At 27.7% G+C, this 19852-nt stretch overlaps 1 protein-coding gene and 1 long non-coding RNA gene across 3 annotated transcripts; one reads left to right on the top strand and one right to left on the bottom strand.

The window, feature by feature from the left end:
- Nucleotides 1-844: 844 nt before the first annotated feature.
- LOC145071066 (uncharacterized) lies at nt 845-4934 on the bottom strand. Of its 2 annotated transcripts, XR_013690216.1 has the most exons (5): nt 4437-4934; nt 2962-3711; nt 2152-2216; nt 1841-1974; nt 846-1757 (listed from the first exon to the last, which is right to left on the bottom strand). It is a non-coding gene; the product is annotated as an uncharacterized LOC145071066 (long non-coding RNA). The 2 variants fall into 2 exon arrangements; XR_013690215.1 differs by having other exon boundaries at nt 845-1974.
- A 299-nt stretch (nt 4935-5233) lies between these two features.
- LOC145065863 (caffeoylshikimate esterase-like) lies at nt 5234-18799 on the top strand. Its single transcript, XM_079012965.1, has 9 exons — nt 5234-5438; nt 6180-6270; nt 6586-6618; nt 11722-11868; nt 11971-12101; nt 17501-17638; nt 17716-17814; nt 18264-18525; nt 18563-18799. Exons 1-9 carry the CDS (start codon nt 5418-5420, stop codon nt 18637-18639), a joined length of 999 nt encoding a protein of 332 aa, XP_078869091.1. The 5' UTR covers nt 5234-5417; the 3' UTR covers nt 18640-18799.
- Nucleotides 18800-19852: the final 1053 nt, after the last annotated feature.

The raw sequence follows: 19852 nt of genomic DNA, 5'->3' as shown, positions 1-19852 counted from the left end.
GGTTATCAGTAAATCCTCCCCGGAAGTGTAACCAGAGTCTCCTGGAGGGAGAGCATGGAATTTGTGAATAGATCTATTCGGGATCAACAATCCCACACATTAATTGTTAGCTACAGTTAGGCGGGCATGCCTGGGGTGACAAATTCTGGATATCGTCCGACGTCTGACAAGCGTCAAGGAGGTCTCGTTGTCGTATCAGCATGGTTACCCAGCTCACAATACATATTAATATAAGTTTATTCACGGTTTTGATTTGATTTTATATCTATTTTCTATCTATAGTTCCTATTTCTAGTACGGGATAATAGTCCCATGGTTTTCAGTGTATAGATTTTGTATCTAGTGCAGGATGTTATTCCTATGGTTTTCAGAACATATTCATATTACATACCTAGTGCAGGATGGTAGTCCCATGGTTAGAATCTATATCTAGTAAGAGATAGTAATCCCATGATTTTCAATCTATATTTAGTACGGGATGATAGTCCTATGGTTTTCAATCTATATCTAGTACGGGATGATAGTCCCATGGTTTTCAATCTATATCTATCTATAGTTTCATGTATATCAAAATATCTTATATCTAGTTCGGGATAGTAATCCCATGATTTTCAATATATAGTTTTATGTATTAAACTATACACTGTGTTATTCAACCAAACTTACACTTTGGAAAATATGGGATTTCCCTATGATAACATAACAACTCGTAAACGAATTAAGAAACTAATGGATAATTAAACTATTAGGAAAATATGGGATTTTCCTGGGGTAACATACAACACGTAATCGAATTGGTAACAAATGATAACCAAACTATTTTACATAAGAAGATATGAGATTTTCTTGGATAACAATCCTTTTTAGAAAACTAAAGGAAACTGATACATTTTTCAGAAAACAAACATCTTATGAACTCACCAGCTTTATGCTGATTTTCAAACTGCTTGTATTCACAGGTCCACATTAGACAGGTACCCGATGATCCCTTTTGGCGAAGACGGAGTGCGTAGAAGACACGTCTTACTTTTGTTCATATATACTATGTATCACACTTGTACAATTTACTTTTGAACAAATGTAAACTTTTATATGTAATGTAATGGTTGTTTACTTTGCTTACTATGTGCATTGGATTTGATACTCAACGTGGAGTCCGCCCTGTAAATGTTTCCGCCTTTGGTTTTCGGGGTGTGACATATTAGCTGCAAGATTTTGTTGAGAAAGTCTCTCAAAACCATCAAAAATGTATTTGATATCTTCAATATGCTCTGTAACTTGAAAACTACATATGTAACAATATGATAGGTCATAATACATAGTCAAACCTCTTGGTTGTTGCTTTTAAATAGCCCCCAATAAAAAGTATATTTTAAACGACTTTAAAAAATTCCTTTTTTTTTTTAAGAAACGCATTATTTTGAAAAAAAATATATTACAAAAAAGATAGTTTTTTCTAGATATGTGTTCAAAATAATATCGTGTAAAGACATGATACCTTATATTTTTGTCATTACATAATAACTCTTGCCTATTTTGTAACATCCCAAAAATACCGGCTAAAAATTTCAATTTTAAATTAGGTTAATACATAAAAACAGCGTTATAAAACATTCATAATAATACTTCATGTCTGAAAACCGGTAATATCATAGTAATATTTCAGAGTGCATCCCAGAAAATCCCTGGTGCGGAAACAAGAGTGTGTGTGATATGCTGCTACCGCGCTGACTCCTTTCCCCTAGCATAAGAGGTACCTGAAAACAAAACTATAAAACGTAAGCACGAAGCTTAGTGAGTTCTCCCAATGAACCTCATACCATACAATCACATAGCATACATGTCTGTTGGGCATTTCTGGGTGCCCGACCTTCCCCTTCGGTCCTGTCGACTGGATACTGCCTAGTATATTTGGGTGCTGGCCTACCCCTTCGGTCCTGTCGACCGGATCGGGGACTGTTTCACCCCCTACTACTACTACCACATAATAACATATCACATAACCTATATATCAAAATTTGCTAACACATAAAGCATATCAGGTAGTAGCAAACCTAGATGATTATCACACAGACAATCATCTATCATACGACTCCTACTAGTGGGCCGACATTGTAGCCTTAGACCCACTTCTACTGGAAGGTAACTCACCTCGAGAGGTGCTGCTGAAAACCTGCTCAACCTACGCCTGGCTTCCGCACCGGTAATCCCTCCGGCTATAAATCCGTAAACATGGATTAGGTACTCATAAATACCCCTTAGGTCAAATGACTGGTCAAAGTCAACTTCTTGGTCAAAGTCAACTCTCTGATTGATTGGACTCGCCGAGTCCATAAAGCGACTCGCCGAGTCCTTCTACGTCTAGTCCGACTCTGACTCATCAGGTCCCTGTTCCCACTCACTGAGTCAACCTGACTCACTAAACGGGGACAACTAACAAACTCGCGACTGGACTCGCCGAGTCCAAGGGAGACTCGCTGAGTCCGACGAACAGATCTCACAAATCGCTCCAATCTTCCATTAGAACATCAACCTTGGAGATTTGGAGATTCAGGGACTATAGCTATGCGTTAAATTGCTAATTCCGCGTGTATCTATGAAGGGTTGGACCTCCTACACTTAAATCCTACTGAAATCGGGGAAAGTTCATACGACTCGCCGAGTTGGAAGAACAACTCGTCGAGTTCAAGGCTATATTCAAGGGACTCGCTGAGTTGTTCATCCAACTCGCCGAGTCTGAGGCCATCTTCATGGAACTTGCCGAGTTCCTTCAAACCTTCTTCCTGCACAGGCCAAAACTGAGACATGCAACGGATCTAACTCATGGGTCTCAGTTCCTAGGGTCTGGTTATCACAAATACACACGAAATTTGGGGGTTTTAAGGCTTGAAGACCACCCATTAGGGACAAAAGGAACCTAAGAAGCTAAAGAGCAAAGTGGGGGGAGGGGGGGTTTATTACCTGATTTGATGCTTTCCACAGAGTAGATTTCAGATCTACCTTCACTTCTGGAACACTCCAACTTCTTCCTTCTTCCTTTAAGCTCCAAAACCTTCTTTGGAAGATAAAAAATCACTCAAGAACACTAATGGGGGGCTTGGGTTGCTCTCTACTGCTCTCTGGGAGCAAATGGGACGAAATGGGTGTTTTAGAATGGGCAAAATAGGGTGCAATGTCTTAAAATAGAGTTTCATCCAGACATGTGAACTCGCCGAGTCCATAAATCGACTCGCCGAGTTCCCCGTTTAAATCCTGTGTCCACCTCGCTGCTACTCGGCGAGTCGAGACGCAGACTTGCCGAGTTCATGGCAAAAATTAAGAAAAATACCTAAATAAAATCGTATCAGGAATCCGGTGTTACATATTTTCACCATAGAATCCAACAACTTTATATGGGGACATGTGGAAAGCAAGGAAATCTCAAAAATAAAACATACTATAGTTGCTTAATTTTGCCAAGCATTCTCTGTTTGCAACATCCATTATCAACAGTAAAACGTAATCTTCTTCTTTTCAAAATAGTCCTTAAAAGCCCTAATATCCAAATGTAGTATAAATCCAAATCAAATTAAATATCAATTAACGAAAGATTAACAACATCACCTCTTAATCTTCATGTTCTGTCATTCTAATGTGACCACTACTACCATTGAAGTTCAGATAGTACCAATACATACATGTTGGGGTGTTTGGCGCAATGATGAGCAAAACCTGCCAAAAAATGTAAGAACATTTAAGGATAGAAGTGATTTAAAAAAATGAAATTACATGAAACAAACAAATAGACCAACCTAAATCTTGCTGAATACAGGAAAGGTATAGATTGAAAAAGATTTCCATTTCTATATGTCTATTTCTAGTTTTGGTCCTCACTTCAAACTTTAAAATAACAACCAACTTAAAAAGTAAGCTTGTAAAAAAACAAAAAAAAAACTTCAAGTTCATTGCTATTTTAGAATATAAATACGGATTTTTTGAGAAATTAAAATCGGTTTCTATAAATTTATGGTCAATAAAATCCAAAATGTTTCCTCCCCATCTGAACCACTAATATCTGATTCCTCATCGATGTCTGTTTCAAATTCACCAAAATGCAACCACCATCAACCACAAACTATTAATTTTACGAATTGCATAAGTCATAGTCTCTTTTGACTTTTGACAATACTAAAAGTCAAACGATTGAAAAGCTTAAAGATGACGACACCTGTTACCCTGTATACTTTAAAATAAAAACAATTAATGGCTTTTTAACCTCAATAACTTGAACTAACTGTGCCTGAATTCACTAATAAAAATCAAATTAACTTATCAAACAAATGAGACCTAGATTCCCCCCCCCCCCAAATGCACAAACTTTCATCCTTCCTAAATCAAAGTGCATAAAACAATCAAAATCAAATATCATAATACATACATGAGTTGAAATCACTTACTGCACTAAGAAATGTTATGAAGAGTTTAGAGGTGTGTTGGAAAAAAACGAAATTCTTAGAAGCATAAGTGAAAAAAGAAAATCAATAATCAGACATTGGTGGTATATAAGTAAGTGGGTGTCATTAATGGAGAAGAGATGGTTGACGGCAATATGGTAGCAAGTGACCCATAGTGGAAGTTGGAAACTGATCGACGATGGAGCCTGCATTTGAGGGAGTTGGGAATGGAAACAGATAAGTCGTCGAACAGACCACCTCCATCGCACACCGGAAACGGAAAATCAAGAACCGAAGACAACACCCAAATATTGAGGTGTCGAGGAAGTAGAACTGACAATCTGACAGCGTATGGTAGTGGAGGTAGGCGATGGTGGTCCTGCAACCTCTTCTCCGCAAAATAGGTGTGCGAACCAGCCATCGATTTTGAGTTGTGCAGACAATGTAAAACAGTAAAGCAAGGAGGCGGTGGAGAAGAACTGAGAAGCATCTCGAGGCGAAAAGTTAGAGGCAGTGCACTTGATATGTCGGAAAAAATTAAAAATAAATAAATAAATAAATAAAAATAGAAATAAAAAAAGAAAAAAAAATTTCGACCAATCAAACAAATGTATTTATATAATTATAAGCTTTTATTATAGGGGGGCCTTTTTTTTCAATTATTGATTGGCCTCGATTATTGATTGGTCCATGTCTTCATCTTCTGGCCAATGGTCCTCCCCAGACCTTACAAGTGTCCTTGCAAAGTTATGATAATTTTAGAGATTTTAATGCTGAGCAGAAAGTGGTTAAAACTCCATTTTCGGTGGTCGGTTCCACGCAACTTTACTAAAAATAGATCACATTACTGTTTACACACTCGTCTATAAAGAAGATAAGAGGGAACCATCTTCCGTCACAAGCTCGATCCACAACGCTTTTTTCTTTTTCTTTTATATCCTTTTCTCAAAGATCTTATTTTCCTGAACAACAACTATATCATCAATGGAGGTTGAATACCAAGAGGTTTGCTTTCTTTTTGAGTTATTTCTCATACAAATTCGTCTTGATATGCTTAATCTTAGTTATGGGTCAAGTGGTCAACTATCTCCACTCTTGAGCTTGGCATAATAAAAATCCAATCTTTAAGTAATGGATTTCATAATTTGGACGGAAAACCGACTTTTTGAATAATGCATGAATATCATAAATTGAACATAAAAATCTAACATATTGAACAATGGGTTTCATAAATGGGCATAATAATCAAATTCTTGTTTCTTGCCATGCTTTTTCATAAACTTAAGACCATCTTGTTTAACTTTTTGCACAAAAAATAGTGTAAAAATGATACAAACACTATTTTCCTTCCAAACGCGTACATTATTTTTTACACCGACTTACTCCAAAAAGTATATATTCTTTGAGATATATCTTTTCCCTTATAAATCTGATCACAACTCCCTCTCCCCTTTTGTCGTTTCAAAGTTTTGTCTACATTATATGATTTTCACTAAGATTTGCTGAAAATTTTGGGGCCCTTACATAAAATCAAACCTTTACTAACGGTTCTTTATGTTTGCTAGAAGAAACTTAATGTTAGTAATGGGTGTCATACACTTCCAATAAATCGACTATTTATGATTTGTTTAGATGATTTAATTATCATAACTTTTCAAGTGTTCATCACTTGGATTGATGAGTTTTACAAATTTCATAAGAATGAATATTTAATGATGGTTTTCATGAATGTGAGTGAAATTTCAGGAGTTCATAACAAATTCAAGAGGTGTGCAGCAGTTTACATGTAGATGGCTTCCTGTTTCTTCTCCCAAAGCTCTTGTATTTATGTGCCATGGTACCCACTTCTTATATATAAAAACGATAATTATGGTGAGAAAAAACTAGTATAAAGTTTCATATGAAAATTACAACAGTGTAATTTGTAAAATTTGTCTTTACTCTTTACCTATTTGTTGTCTCTATTTTTATAATAAGAAAGATAAAAATTAAAAAGTAAAATTATTATAATGTGTTTAATTAAAATTGTTATACATACTTTTGTCTAAACTCTTGGATATGCTAGTGACATAAAATAGATTGTGTGATCTTAAGTTCAAGTTCAAGGAGTCACCAAGATAGGATTAATGAACGGTGAACGTTGATTTTGCAGGTTATGGCATGGAATGTAGCATCTTCATGAAAGGTATTTAAATATTCTTTACAATGGTTTATAAATCACTCATAATTGTTACTCAGCAACTCTAAATACATTACATATTTCTTTACACAATGGTCACTTCCATCTAATCATTATCCAATAAAATCCAATAGGTGAACATGGTACGATATTATGTTTTTTTCCTCAGACAATATACCATACAAATTTAAATTGATACACAAATTTACCTGAAAATATGAATAAAAAGTGATATATATATATATATATATATATATATATATATATATATATATATATATATATAGAGAGAGAGAGAGAGAGAGAGAGAGAGAGAGAGATATGAATCATTTTAAAATGGAGTTTTGATCCCAGTAGTATCAGCATGAGAATGACTGTTGTTAAAAAAAATAGTTAAAAAAAATAGTTCAAGATGCGGCTTGTGTGTGTATGTGTGTTTGACTACTAAGTGAGATATTATGGTTAACCAATGGTAACATCTTTTTATTAACACTTAGCAGTTTTAAAGTAATTTGAACTTAAACAAACAAAGCTTAAAATATGTTTTTTATTTAAAAAAATATACTGCCTAAAATAAAATTTGTCTTAGAATAAGTTGATATATAATAGTATTACATTTCAACATTCAACCGTTAGTAAAATATAAACAATTACCCTTATAACCCCATATTTATGAAAGGAGATCAGGAGAATAAATGGAGTTACGTATTGTTGGCTGAAGTAGGTGATCCAACAAGAAATGTAAGTGTAATTCCTAGAGGCTATATATTACTTATTAGAAAAAACGTCATGGGGTGCTACATATATGATATATTATTACAATTGTATTGTGCTTACCAAACAGTTTTATTTTGTTTTCACCCACCAAATTGTTGCTCGATCTATAATCTCTCTATCTTTTCTATCTTGTCTTTAGAGTATAGCGGTTGATGTAAAAAAATTATTTAAAAAAAAGTCCAAAAAACATGTCACACCCAACCCATTGAATGCTCCGGGAATTACCCTCTTTATGATTGGCCTTAGAGCTGGTTTGTTGTTATTATACATTAGTTGTGAGACTCATATATTATATTAGTTAATTTTTTTTTTAAAATAAGTTATTTATAAAGGTTAAAATTCAGAACTTTGAATTTATAAGAAAAATAATGAATTATTATAATGTAAATGTTTTGTTTTTTAAATTTAAAAAAATAATTTAAATAAAGAAAAGAAACTAATGAGCTTTAATTTTAGGAATTTTAAAATTAAAAGGTAAGTTTATTAATGAAATTGATATCTATTTATTACTATATTTATTGCAATTATTACATTAAAATATTATGTGAAATTTAATAAAATAGTGAAACTCATAAAATGACATATGAAAATAAAAAAGTTCAGAATATCCATAAAATGACATTTTGCAAATTGAATAACAGTATGACAAGTGATAAAAAAAAACTTTTATTTATTAGCGAGGATTTTAAATATAATAGTTTTGTTGTCATTGATGTAAAACGTGGTGTTTTAAAGTATTTTTCTAGAAGTGGCAACCGACAATTTCAAGCTTTTCAAATAAATAGAAACATGTCAATATGGGTTTTCTTATTGATAACAAGTTAGTAAGAAAAAAACGAATATAATCAAAATAACTTAAGGTTGTCTATTGTCAATTCAAAGGATTCAAGTATTTATGTTCTCCTAAACTATTTTATTAGAAAATATAACAGATTAGAAAGATGTAATACTCGGTAATATATGATGTAATACTCATTAATATATCGGTAATATATGAAATATAGAAAAAAGAAAAAAAATGTTGATGAGCTAAAATTGTCTAACCCTTTTTACCCTAAGATATTTTGGACTAAATTTTTAATAAATTTTAAAATCTCGCCCAAAGTGAAATTTTTGGACCAAGTTTGTAATAATATTTAAAATCCGAGCCAAAAATGTAATTTTTGAACGTTAGATGACTTGTTAACCATGTAAAATTGTCAAAATGAATACAATTTCCAGTTTGTGGAACTTAAATGACTAAAAAATGATGATTAAATCGATTATGAGAACTAAACATAAGGTCTTTTGAATAGGTTTCACTACTCTTTAATATATTAATTGGTTATATATGAAATCAGACGAATGTCCGCACGTTGTGCAGAAACACCTTTATAGTTGAAATTTTTTACAAATATATGTTTTTATAAATATAACAATAACGTTGTTGTTAAATTTGACATAATAATTCGTTTTATAAAGTTGATATAATATATTGATTATTTTGAATTATATGATAATATATATATATATATATATATATATATATATATATATATATATATATATTAAAACTGCATAATTCCAATTGTTTGAATAACTTTAGGTTAGATATATATTTAACCTTATTAACTAACTTATAATCATTATTAGAAAGAAAACGAAAAGTCATGGGAATTTTAAATGAATGTTGTGAAAAAAAAATGTTTCCTTTATAAGTATATCAGAAGAATACCCGCGCGTTGCACAGAATACAAAAGTATATTTGAAATCTTTACAAATATATGTTTTTTAAATATATCAATTGACGTTGTTGTTAGATCTTATATAATAAATCTTATAATAAGTTTGTATAAACGTTGTTTGTTTTGAATTATATGATAATATAAACATCTTTTAAAATTCAATAATCTCAATTATATCAATGGTCTCTACCAGTGGGTTACTCATGAATAAAATTAAATATAATATATGGTTTAATGATATTTCTATCATTGTAATTATTTAAAACATCAAAAGTTATTTTTTTAAAGGTAACAATATATCTTTTTGTATATAACGTTATTTTTTAACTATTGTTGTTGTAAATTATTTAAAATAACATATTTGGAAACTCTGAATTATTTTAATTTGTTTACAGAAATTTAACTTTTTCAAAATTTATCTGATGAATATTGTTAGTTTCTTTAATTGTAATTATTTAAAACAACAAACATTGTTTTTTTTTAAATAACATTGATTTTTTGATATAATATTACTTTTAACTATTTTTATTGTAAGTTATTTTTATAATACTTATTTGAAATTTCTTAATGATTATAAAAAATAATTTCATGGTTTCTTTTTGTTAATTTAGAAGTACAGTTTAGGTTTAACACTATAGTTTATAACTTTTAATTATTTATAAAATAGTCGCTTGATTTTTTTTTAAAGTTTAATTGATATTTTCATTTAAGTTAACCGTTTAACATTATATTGAAATTAATAATTTAACTATTTTGCATAAAATTATAAATTTTACAAAATTTGTGACCTTAAAATGACAATTTCTTACATATGACAACATATCTAAACTAATAAGTTAACTATAATATGTTACAAAGTTAAAGTTATAATATTATAAATAGAAGAAAAATATGATATTTTAATATTGTAGTGTAGTTAATTTATTACTAGAATTTAGTTTTTGCACTAATTGAACATTATTAACCAATTTTTATTAATTATTAGAAAGAAATTGAAAAGTCACGAAGGTTTCAAATGCATGTGGTGCAAGTAAAAATGCCTCTTTTGTAACTATACTAAGTGAATACCTACGTGTTGCGCAGAATACAACAATATATTTGAAATCTTTAAAAATATATGTTTTTTTAAATATATCTATAACGTTATTGTTGCTATTATATAATAAATCTTATAGTAAGTTGTTATAAACATTGTTTGTTTTGAATTATATGATAATGTAGACATCTTTTAAAATTCTATAATCTTAATTGTCTCAATGGTCTATACCTGCGAGTTACTCATAAATAAAATAAAATAAAATATATGGTTTAATGATATCTATAGTTGTTGTTATGATATTTATAGTTGTTGTTATGATTCATTTAAAACATCAAACATTGTTTTTGTTTTTAAAAGTAACAACATAATTCTTGCATATAATGTTATTTTTTGTTATTCTCATTGTAAGTTATTTAAAATAACATATTTAGAAACTCTTAATTATTTTAATCTGGTTTAAGACATTTAATTTTTTAAATTTTATTTTATGAATATTGTTAGTTTCTTTGATTGTAATTAGTTAAACAACAAATATTGATTTTGTTTTTAAAGATAATGTTATAAATTTTTATATAATATTACGTTTAACTACTCTTATTGTAAGTTATTTTTAAACTACGTATTTGAATATTCTTAATGATTATAGAAAATAGTTTCATGTTTTTTTTGCTAATTTAAGATTACAATTTAATTATAACACTATAATTTATAACTTTTAATTATTTATAAAATAATTTCTCGATTTTTTCAAGTTTAACTGAAATTTTGATTTAATTTAACCGCGTAACATTATATTGAAATTAATAATTTAACTATTTTACATAAAATCATAAATTATACACTCGTTATGACTTTAAAATGACAATTACTCACATACTGACAAAATATATAAACTAATAAGTTCACTATTATAAGTTAAAAAGTTAAAGTCATAATTTTATAAAAAGAAGTAAAATATGATATTTTAATATTATAGTTTAGTTAATTTATGATTAGAATTTAGTTTTTTGCATTAATATAACATTATTAACCAATTTATAATAATTATTAGAAAGAAATTGAAACGTAATGGAAGTTTTAAATACGTGTGGTGCAAGTAAAAATACATCTTTTATTAGTATATATATATATATATATATATATATATATATATATATATATATATATATATATATATAAACGAAAAAAACATGTTGATGAGCTAAAATCCTGTTAACCCTTTTGCCCTGAGATTTCTATAGTTTGCCAAAAATATGTTTTGTGAGTCTTCGTGCAGGTGCCAAATATTGAATCATTAATATAAAAACATGTCAATTAGCGTTGTAATTATTCATATGGGTCACAACAATATTTATATTTGATAAATTAATAGTTTGTTAAATTTCTAAAACGAACGAAGAATATTTATTGATCAATCAACCCAAGTCATTTCAACTCATAAGCGTTTAAAAGTTATTTATATTGACATGTAGTCGATGTCAATAACATAAATTTATGATGAAAACACACGTGTATTCTTTTGTTGGACCTTAAAAGAAATGATTTAATGGATATAATTTTGGTTTGTAGGGGTTGGTACTAGGCTCGCGAGCAACGGGTACGCGGTCATCGGAATAGACCATGAAGGGCATGGGCGGTCCATGGGTGAGCGTTGTTATATTGAGAAATTTGACAACATTGTGACCGATTGCTCCAATTTCTTCAAATGCATTTCTGGTACGCATCACAAAACTTAATTCACAATAAAGAGACTTTTATCATATCACCCATTAACTTGATGCATGGCTTGATCCCCCCCCCCCCCCCCCACACACACAGGACAAGAAGATTACAAAAACAAGAAGCGGTTTTTGTACGGTCAATCCATGGGTGGTGCAGTTGCCCTTCTTGTACACCGAAAGGACCCAACTTTTTGGCACGGGGCAATTTTGGTCGCACCCATGTGTAAGGTAAATTTGAGGTTTCTACAATGCGTCACCATATATATATATATATATATATATATATATATATATATATATATATATATATATATATATATATATATATATATATAACAAATATTATATTTCAATATATATTTTTATTTACTTTGCAAGACACTATATTGTTGTTCTATGGAGATGGATCCATCCACAACATTTTGATATGAGAGGTGATTGGTATACAATAAATTTTTTTCATACACAACAATTTGTGCTTTAAAATGTTGTATTGTACAACTTAATCAATCATAAAATGTTACGTGTGAATAAAAATTATTGTGTACAAATCACATCCCAAATAGATATCGCAAGATTTCTAGGTCAGGATGCTCATTTACTAAGTTAAAGAGTAGTTTTAATATTTTATTATGGAGTAAAGGGACCGATAAGGATCACCATATATCACTTGTTTTGATTGTTTATAGTTTATTGGTGAATAATTAATGTATTAAATAAAAGAAAATACACACTTGTAACATTTTACAAATCCATGCATCATCATTTTAATCATTTAATGTTACAATATTATATATATATATATATATATATATATATATATATATATATATATATATATATATGGATCCGGTAAGAATCAAAATATGGTAGAAACCACGATGACTATTCTTCACCAATCATTTCGTCAATGGCACAAACGTAAAACTTATTTACTTGGTCGTGACGTGTTCGCACACAACGCAAGTGCATGGAACTTAATACAGACCCGAGGGAATAATCATGTGCAAAAAATGTACATGAAACATCATTTAAATGAGTTTTTCTTTTCTTTTTCATTTATATTGGTTTTTTTCTTTTTTTAATAATTTTTATTTTTCGTTATAAAAATTGAATTTTTTTAAATATATATGCTCGATTTTAACATTTTTATTTTATTTATTTATTTTGTAATATTTTTTTGTTTTTTAATAATAACTTTTTTTTCTTTTTTTTTTCGTTTTTTTTTTCTTTTTTCAATAACTTTACTACATACTTAAATATAGTAGGGTTTTTTTTCTTCTTTCTTTTCTTTTGATTTTTTAAATTAAATATCCATTTGAGTTTTTAATATTTAACAATTATAAAATTTTAAATAAGAAGAATATTAGGATCATAATATTTTATGTTCATACATTATTTTTAATCATATTATTTTTGCATTATAAAATTTTGAATCATACTACTTTTAGTCATAATGATATTATCCATTATACATTTTTTGATCATATTAATTTGGATCATATTAATTTAGATCATAATATATTGAATTAAATAAATTTTTTGTTTAATACAACATTTGGATCATTATACTTTTTTGAATTATTTAATTTTGAATCATAAAAAATATAATAATTAAGGATAATTAAATATTTAAATCAAAATATTTTTAGATTATAACAAGTTAATGATCATAAACATATTAAATCATAATACTTTTGAATCATAAATATTTTGAATCATCTCTATTTGGATCATATTATGTTTAACCTTTTTTTCAGAAAAACTTTAAATCTTTTAAAGTCAAGTTTGGTATTTAAAACATCTTATTTTTAAATTTTTTTACAAAGTCATTAGAATAGTAAGTAGAAGTATTTAATTAAATTTTTGTAATTTTTGGAGAATGTTTTTGGGTTTTTTTATAAATATAAAAAAATATATTTTTTTTTCAAATATTTAGAGAATTAAATTTTAAAAACTTTGGTTTTTTCAAAAAACAAATTTTCAAAAACAAAAAAAGTTATCGCCGAAAACTAAGTCGGTGGAAAAAAACCCACCAGCTAATAAATGTTGGTCACTTTTCATGTTGGGGGTGGGGGCGTATGTCAATGCAGGGAGAGGCACATGGCCGAATTTTCATTTTTTTATTTTAATCCTTTTGTTAAAGCCACTTGTACCATTCAAACAATTAACATTTTTCGGAAATTATCAAAATCTCGCAATTAATTACAAAAATGTCATATCATCTCACGAGATTTTGAAGATAAATAAAATCAATTCCTAACCATTTATTTTTCCAATCTTAATTCCAAAAATTGTCTTTGAAGTTCTTATAATTTTTTCAGTTCCTACTTGATCATATATATATATATATATATATATATATATATATATATATATATATATATATATATATATATATATATATATATATATATATATATATATATATATATATATATAGAAAAGTTCAATAGAGAACCATAATTATTGGTTTTTCAAGGAACCAAATATTTTTTTCAATTTTTAGAGCTTATTCTTTATCGAAAAAAAAATCTAAAAATATCTAAATTCATATATTAACATTGTGAATGTGAAAAATATTTTTCGGATTCACCCTGTGAATCCGGATTCACGTTGTGAATTTTAAAAAAAATTCACATTGTGAATTTGACATAAAAAATTAGAATTTTATATCATTGAAAAAAGGATAAAAAGTTATGAATTTATGTATTTTTAGTTTTTTTTATAACAAATAAGTTCTAAAAGTTGAAAAAAAGATTGGTTCCTTGGTTATTATGGTTCTCTATTGAACCTTACCCTATATATATATATATATATATATATATATATATATATATATATATATATATATATATATATATATATATATATATATAGTTTTACTAACTTTTAACAAATGACTATACGAGGTATGAGGCATGTATGCATTGATTGATAAAATGATAAAATATATATATATATATATATATATATATATATATATATATATATATAGTTTTACTAACTTTTAACAAATGACTATACGAGGTATGAGGCATGTATGCATTGATTGATAAAATGATAAACTATATTGCTAGTAAATATGGGTATTATTATAGGTATCTCCATCACTAAAAAAGACCAAGTATGAGGGTGTACACACAAGTCAAATCCACACACATCTAGGATAGGGGCTACATATAGAATTAGCCGTAAATATTTAGGTAGTGTTTGTTGAACATAAATTAACTTATTTTTTAAGCTTATGATAATTTATTGTTTTGTGAGACCCAAAAATAGCCTATAATATCTTATGAAGTGATTTTTAAATAAACTATTTGAGATAATAAATTACTAATCAGCTTATAAACTTAAACGGAGTTGAAAGTCTTAACAACATTTACGACCAATGCACATGGTGGAGATCGAAGAGGAACAAAATTTACAAATTGATGACAATATTTTCAAAATTGAATCCATTACTTTATATATATATATATATATATATATATATATATATATATATATATATATATATATATATATAGTTAGGTTCAAATGTTTTCACTATCTATTGTGTGCATGTATGATTGATTCTGGACCAATCATTTTAGTTATTTTAAGATAGTAATTAATGTATATTAAATGCTGAAGATATAATTAATACCTATTATATCTTCAACATTTAATATGCATTAATTACTTTCTTAAAATAAATAAAATGATTGGTCCAGAATCAATCATATATATACACAATAGATAATGAAAACAAAATAACCTAACCTTTTATATATATATATATATATATATATATATATATATATATATATATATATATATATATATATATATATATATATATATATATGTTCGGATCCGTTACATTTACCCTTTCATTGAATTTTATCAACTTTCCTTTATAATCACAAAATTGCCACTAAAATTTTCAAAATTGACTACTTTTTTAGATTAAATCTTATCCATTAAAACTTTCTATACTAAGACTAATATTTTTCTTCATTATTTCTACCAATTTTTGAGTTCCTACATGATCATATATATATATATATATATATATATATATATATATATATATATATATATATATATATATATATATATATATATAATAGGTGTGTGACCCGTGTATTACACGGATTTATTAAAAAAAGTTTAGTATAAAATTATAAGCATCACGTATTTTTAAAGTAATAATTTTACATAAATAGAAAAAATATAATAACTAAAGTAAGTAATCTCTATTCTAATAAAAGAGTAGTTTTATTCTCCTTTTGACATGTGTCACTATATTAAGCCTCATAATTAATGCAAATTTTATTTTTCTTTTGCCATGTTTCACCTTATTATGTCTCATAATTAATACATAACATTTGTCAACATATTGATTCTCCATTTCAAATTTCAAATTTCAAATTTAAAATTTCTCATTCTAATTACATTAAATTAACAATATTAGAATAAAAATTAAAATAAAATTAATACAAATTATAAAGTGATATAATTTTACATATTTATTTAAATCAATGATTATAATTTTATATAACTAAAAAAACCTCTTAATGAATAATTTATTTAAAACAAGTTATTAATATTTTTAAATTTTAACTATTAATCTTTAATTAATTTTATAACCGTGGTTCCCACGGATTATAAACCAGTTGAATAATAATGTAAGATATTTGAAAGGTTGCAAAGCATTTATTATGAAATTTAATAAAATGATTTACTTTACATATATAAATCTCACTAAAATAAATTTAGGAAATGAAAAATACAAGAAAATAACAACTGGAAAAAAATAATTCAAAAACTTTTAGAAAATGATATGTGCAAAATTCAATGAGAACATGACATTTGGCAAAATTGATTTTCATTTATTATGTTATATATATATATATATATATATATATATATATATATATATATATATATATATATATATATATATTAGGTGTGAAACCCGTATATTACACGGGTTGATTTAAAAAAATTAAACAATAAAATGTAAATAGATAATATTTTTTAATGTACAACTTTAAAATAAGGAAGAAACATTTTTATTGCAATTTAATATCATATGTATATATGATATTTAATACTTTACATAGATAAGTATATGATTTTAATTTTAAAAATTGAAACAAACCAAAAATTGACAAGTGGATAATATTTATTTCAAAAATACTACAAAATGACAATTGTCAAAACTCATGAGAGATTGACATGTGACAAAAAAACCTTGATTTATTAATATATATATATATATATATATATATATATATATATATATATATATATATATATATATATATATATGCTACAAAGAAATAGAAGCGAAAAAACATATGTTAACCCTTTTTTAGCTTAGGGTCACTAGATTGGTAAGGGTGTTGTATGATAAAATGTTTGATTTTTTTAACATCCAACTAACACACCAACTATTCTACTCATAAATTTCCATATTTCACCTTAAACGAGACTTTATACGCTCAACGAAAGGTTGAGGGTCAGTTTCTATCAACTCATGATACTGATAATGTTGGGCAACATAACTTTTGGACTTTTGGTAAATGTTTGAATCATAATTTCTCTCGATCTGATTAATACGTTTAATGTGATGATAGATAAATCTGAAAGTGAGGCCACACCCAAGGGTGTTACACACGATAGAAAGGATAGAAGATCTTATACCAAGATGGAAGATATTGTTTGCGAAAGATGTCATTGATTCTGGATTTAAGGATCCTCTGAAGAGAGAAGCGGTAGGGTCGTATTTTCATGAATTTCTATACGAATAAAGGTAATATGTAAATCCACTTCTACTTGATCAATTATGCAGATACATGCAAACAAGTTGATTTACCAAGGAAAACCAAAGCTTAAAACATCTCTTGAATTAATTAGAACCAGCATGGATCTTGAAGACCACTTAAGCGAGGTTATTTTACAATGTTATCCTTATCCTATATACTGTTGACTTTTACTTTTTCTTTCTCGAATACATAAAAATGCCAAGAATACCAAAGCCAAATACAAAATATACAAATTACTTATAATCCTTTTGGTAAAAAGGTTTTATACATCATGATTTTATATTAATTAAAAGTTTCACCCCACATTGTTAATCGACCGTTTTAGAGGTAGTTATCATATTGCTAGACCTACTATGTAGCAGCAACAATAGCAAAGCCATAATATATTGTTTTCACTTTCAACACACAAATTATTTCATTTATGATTTTATACAAAACATTTTAAACAAACGGTCGATACAAAAAATAGAGTGGATTAGCGAACATTATAGTTTATAACTTTATATTAAATTTGTTAATATAGCCTTTATGATTATAAACTCAATCTTGAATATAAGAGTGTTTGATTGCGCAGGTGACATTGCCATTTCTCGTGCTACATGGGGATGCGGATACAGTGACAGATCCAAAGGTTAGCCAGGCTCTATACGAACAAGCTAGTAGCAAAGACAAAACCATCAAAATATACCCAGGAATGTGGCATGCATTGACCACTGGTGAGCCAGATGAAAACATTGCAATCGTATTCGCTGACATCATAACATGGCTCGATAAGCGATATGATGACAATCATATCAACGAAAATCAATTGGATGACAACGTGGTTATTACTGACGATATCAAGTTGGAAAATCATGCTTCGTCATCTGTGCATGATGGAAATCAGTGAAAGCAAACCAAGGAGGAGTCTGAATAATGAAAGCTATATTTGCTATCTTTATAGCTCTTAGCTTATATTTGGAATGTTATCTTATTTAAATAATGACTTATTAGAATAATCTTCTTTCTTATGTTGTGTTTGGGCATGTCATAACTAGCTTATTTTTTGAGTTTGTTTAGATTGTAATGTTTGGACAACCAAAAAGTAATAAGTTAGTTTTTTTTTATAAAGTTACCCAGACTAGCATTTAACGATTTTATAAAGCTTTTTATAAATTCTTATGGATATGCTTTTTGTTAACAAGAAAATACCGTTTTATTAATTTTAAACAACAACAAAATAATATTGTTTCAATTCTCGTCCGAAGACACTTAACAATTGCCTCTCATATTAGCAACATGTTGATACACTTTAATTAATGCTTAATATTCTAACCGATAAGAAATGGATTTTCTTTTTCCCAACATAGCAACAAGCGAACAAAATGGTTTTCTTTTGAGAAATAACCATAAAAAATGTAGTTAAACCTTCATCGACTGCGATTTCATATTTGTCGGATTTTCAGTTTTTGCCAACTTCGAACCCTCATATCTTATACAACTTCTATTGACACAATTCCTTTTTTTTTTTTTTTTTTTTTTTCATTATGTTATTTGTAGCAAAGAATTTCCATTGATATATTACAATGGAAATCAATATTAGTACATCAAGAAGTCCTCCTTTCAAAGCTCCAATGTATGCGTCTTGTGCTCTTGGTACATTTTTCCTAGACTTGGAAAATGTTCAACTTGTTTTCTCTTCACGGAATTTTTTTCCATAACTTCAAACGTCCATATATTTTTATATGAACTCGAATTTAGTCGATTCTTTTATTTGTGGATTCCATATCATATCGTATACAAATTTCATTAAAAAATTATTGTATATAGACTCTTGATCTCGAATTAATTAAAAAGCTCCAAATGTAGGCCACTTAGTGACTTTTGAAGTTTTTAAAAAATCATTATTTTTCACATAAGATTCAAGGAAATCTTTCCATTCATTTTAAACCACATATATACTATTAATAACAACTTATGAAACTTATCCATACATTCCTTTTTGAATTTATGCTAACAAGTAGTTTTTCTTCTGCTTTGTCAAATATAAGCTTAATTTAGTTTCTTTTCTTCATATATTTTCCCTTTTCTCTTCACGATATGGTATTTTTTTATATTAAATAAACTCTAGTTGCATATTTGGATGTAAATCATCAACATGCATTGTGGTTTGGCTCTTTTTGT

Source organism: Lactuca serriola, chromosome 8 (assembly GCF_051521515.1).
Source record: "Lactuca serriola cultivar US96UC23 chromosome 8, Lser_US96UC23_V15, whole genome shotgun sequence".
NCBI classification, from domain to species: Eukaryota; Viridiplantae; Streptophyta; class Magnoliopsida; order Asterales; family Asteraceae; genus Lactuca; species Lactuca serriola.
Note: the sequence above shows the minus strand (reverse complement) of the source record. Positions and strands in the feature narration are given on the sequence as shown.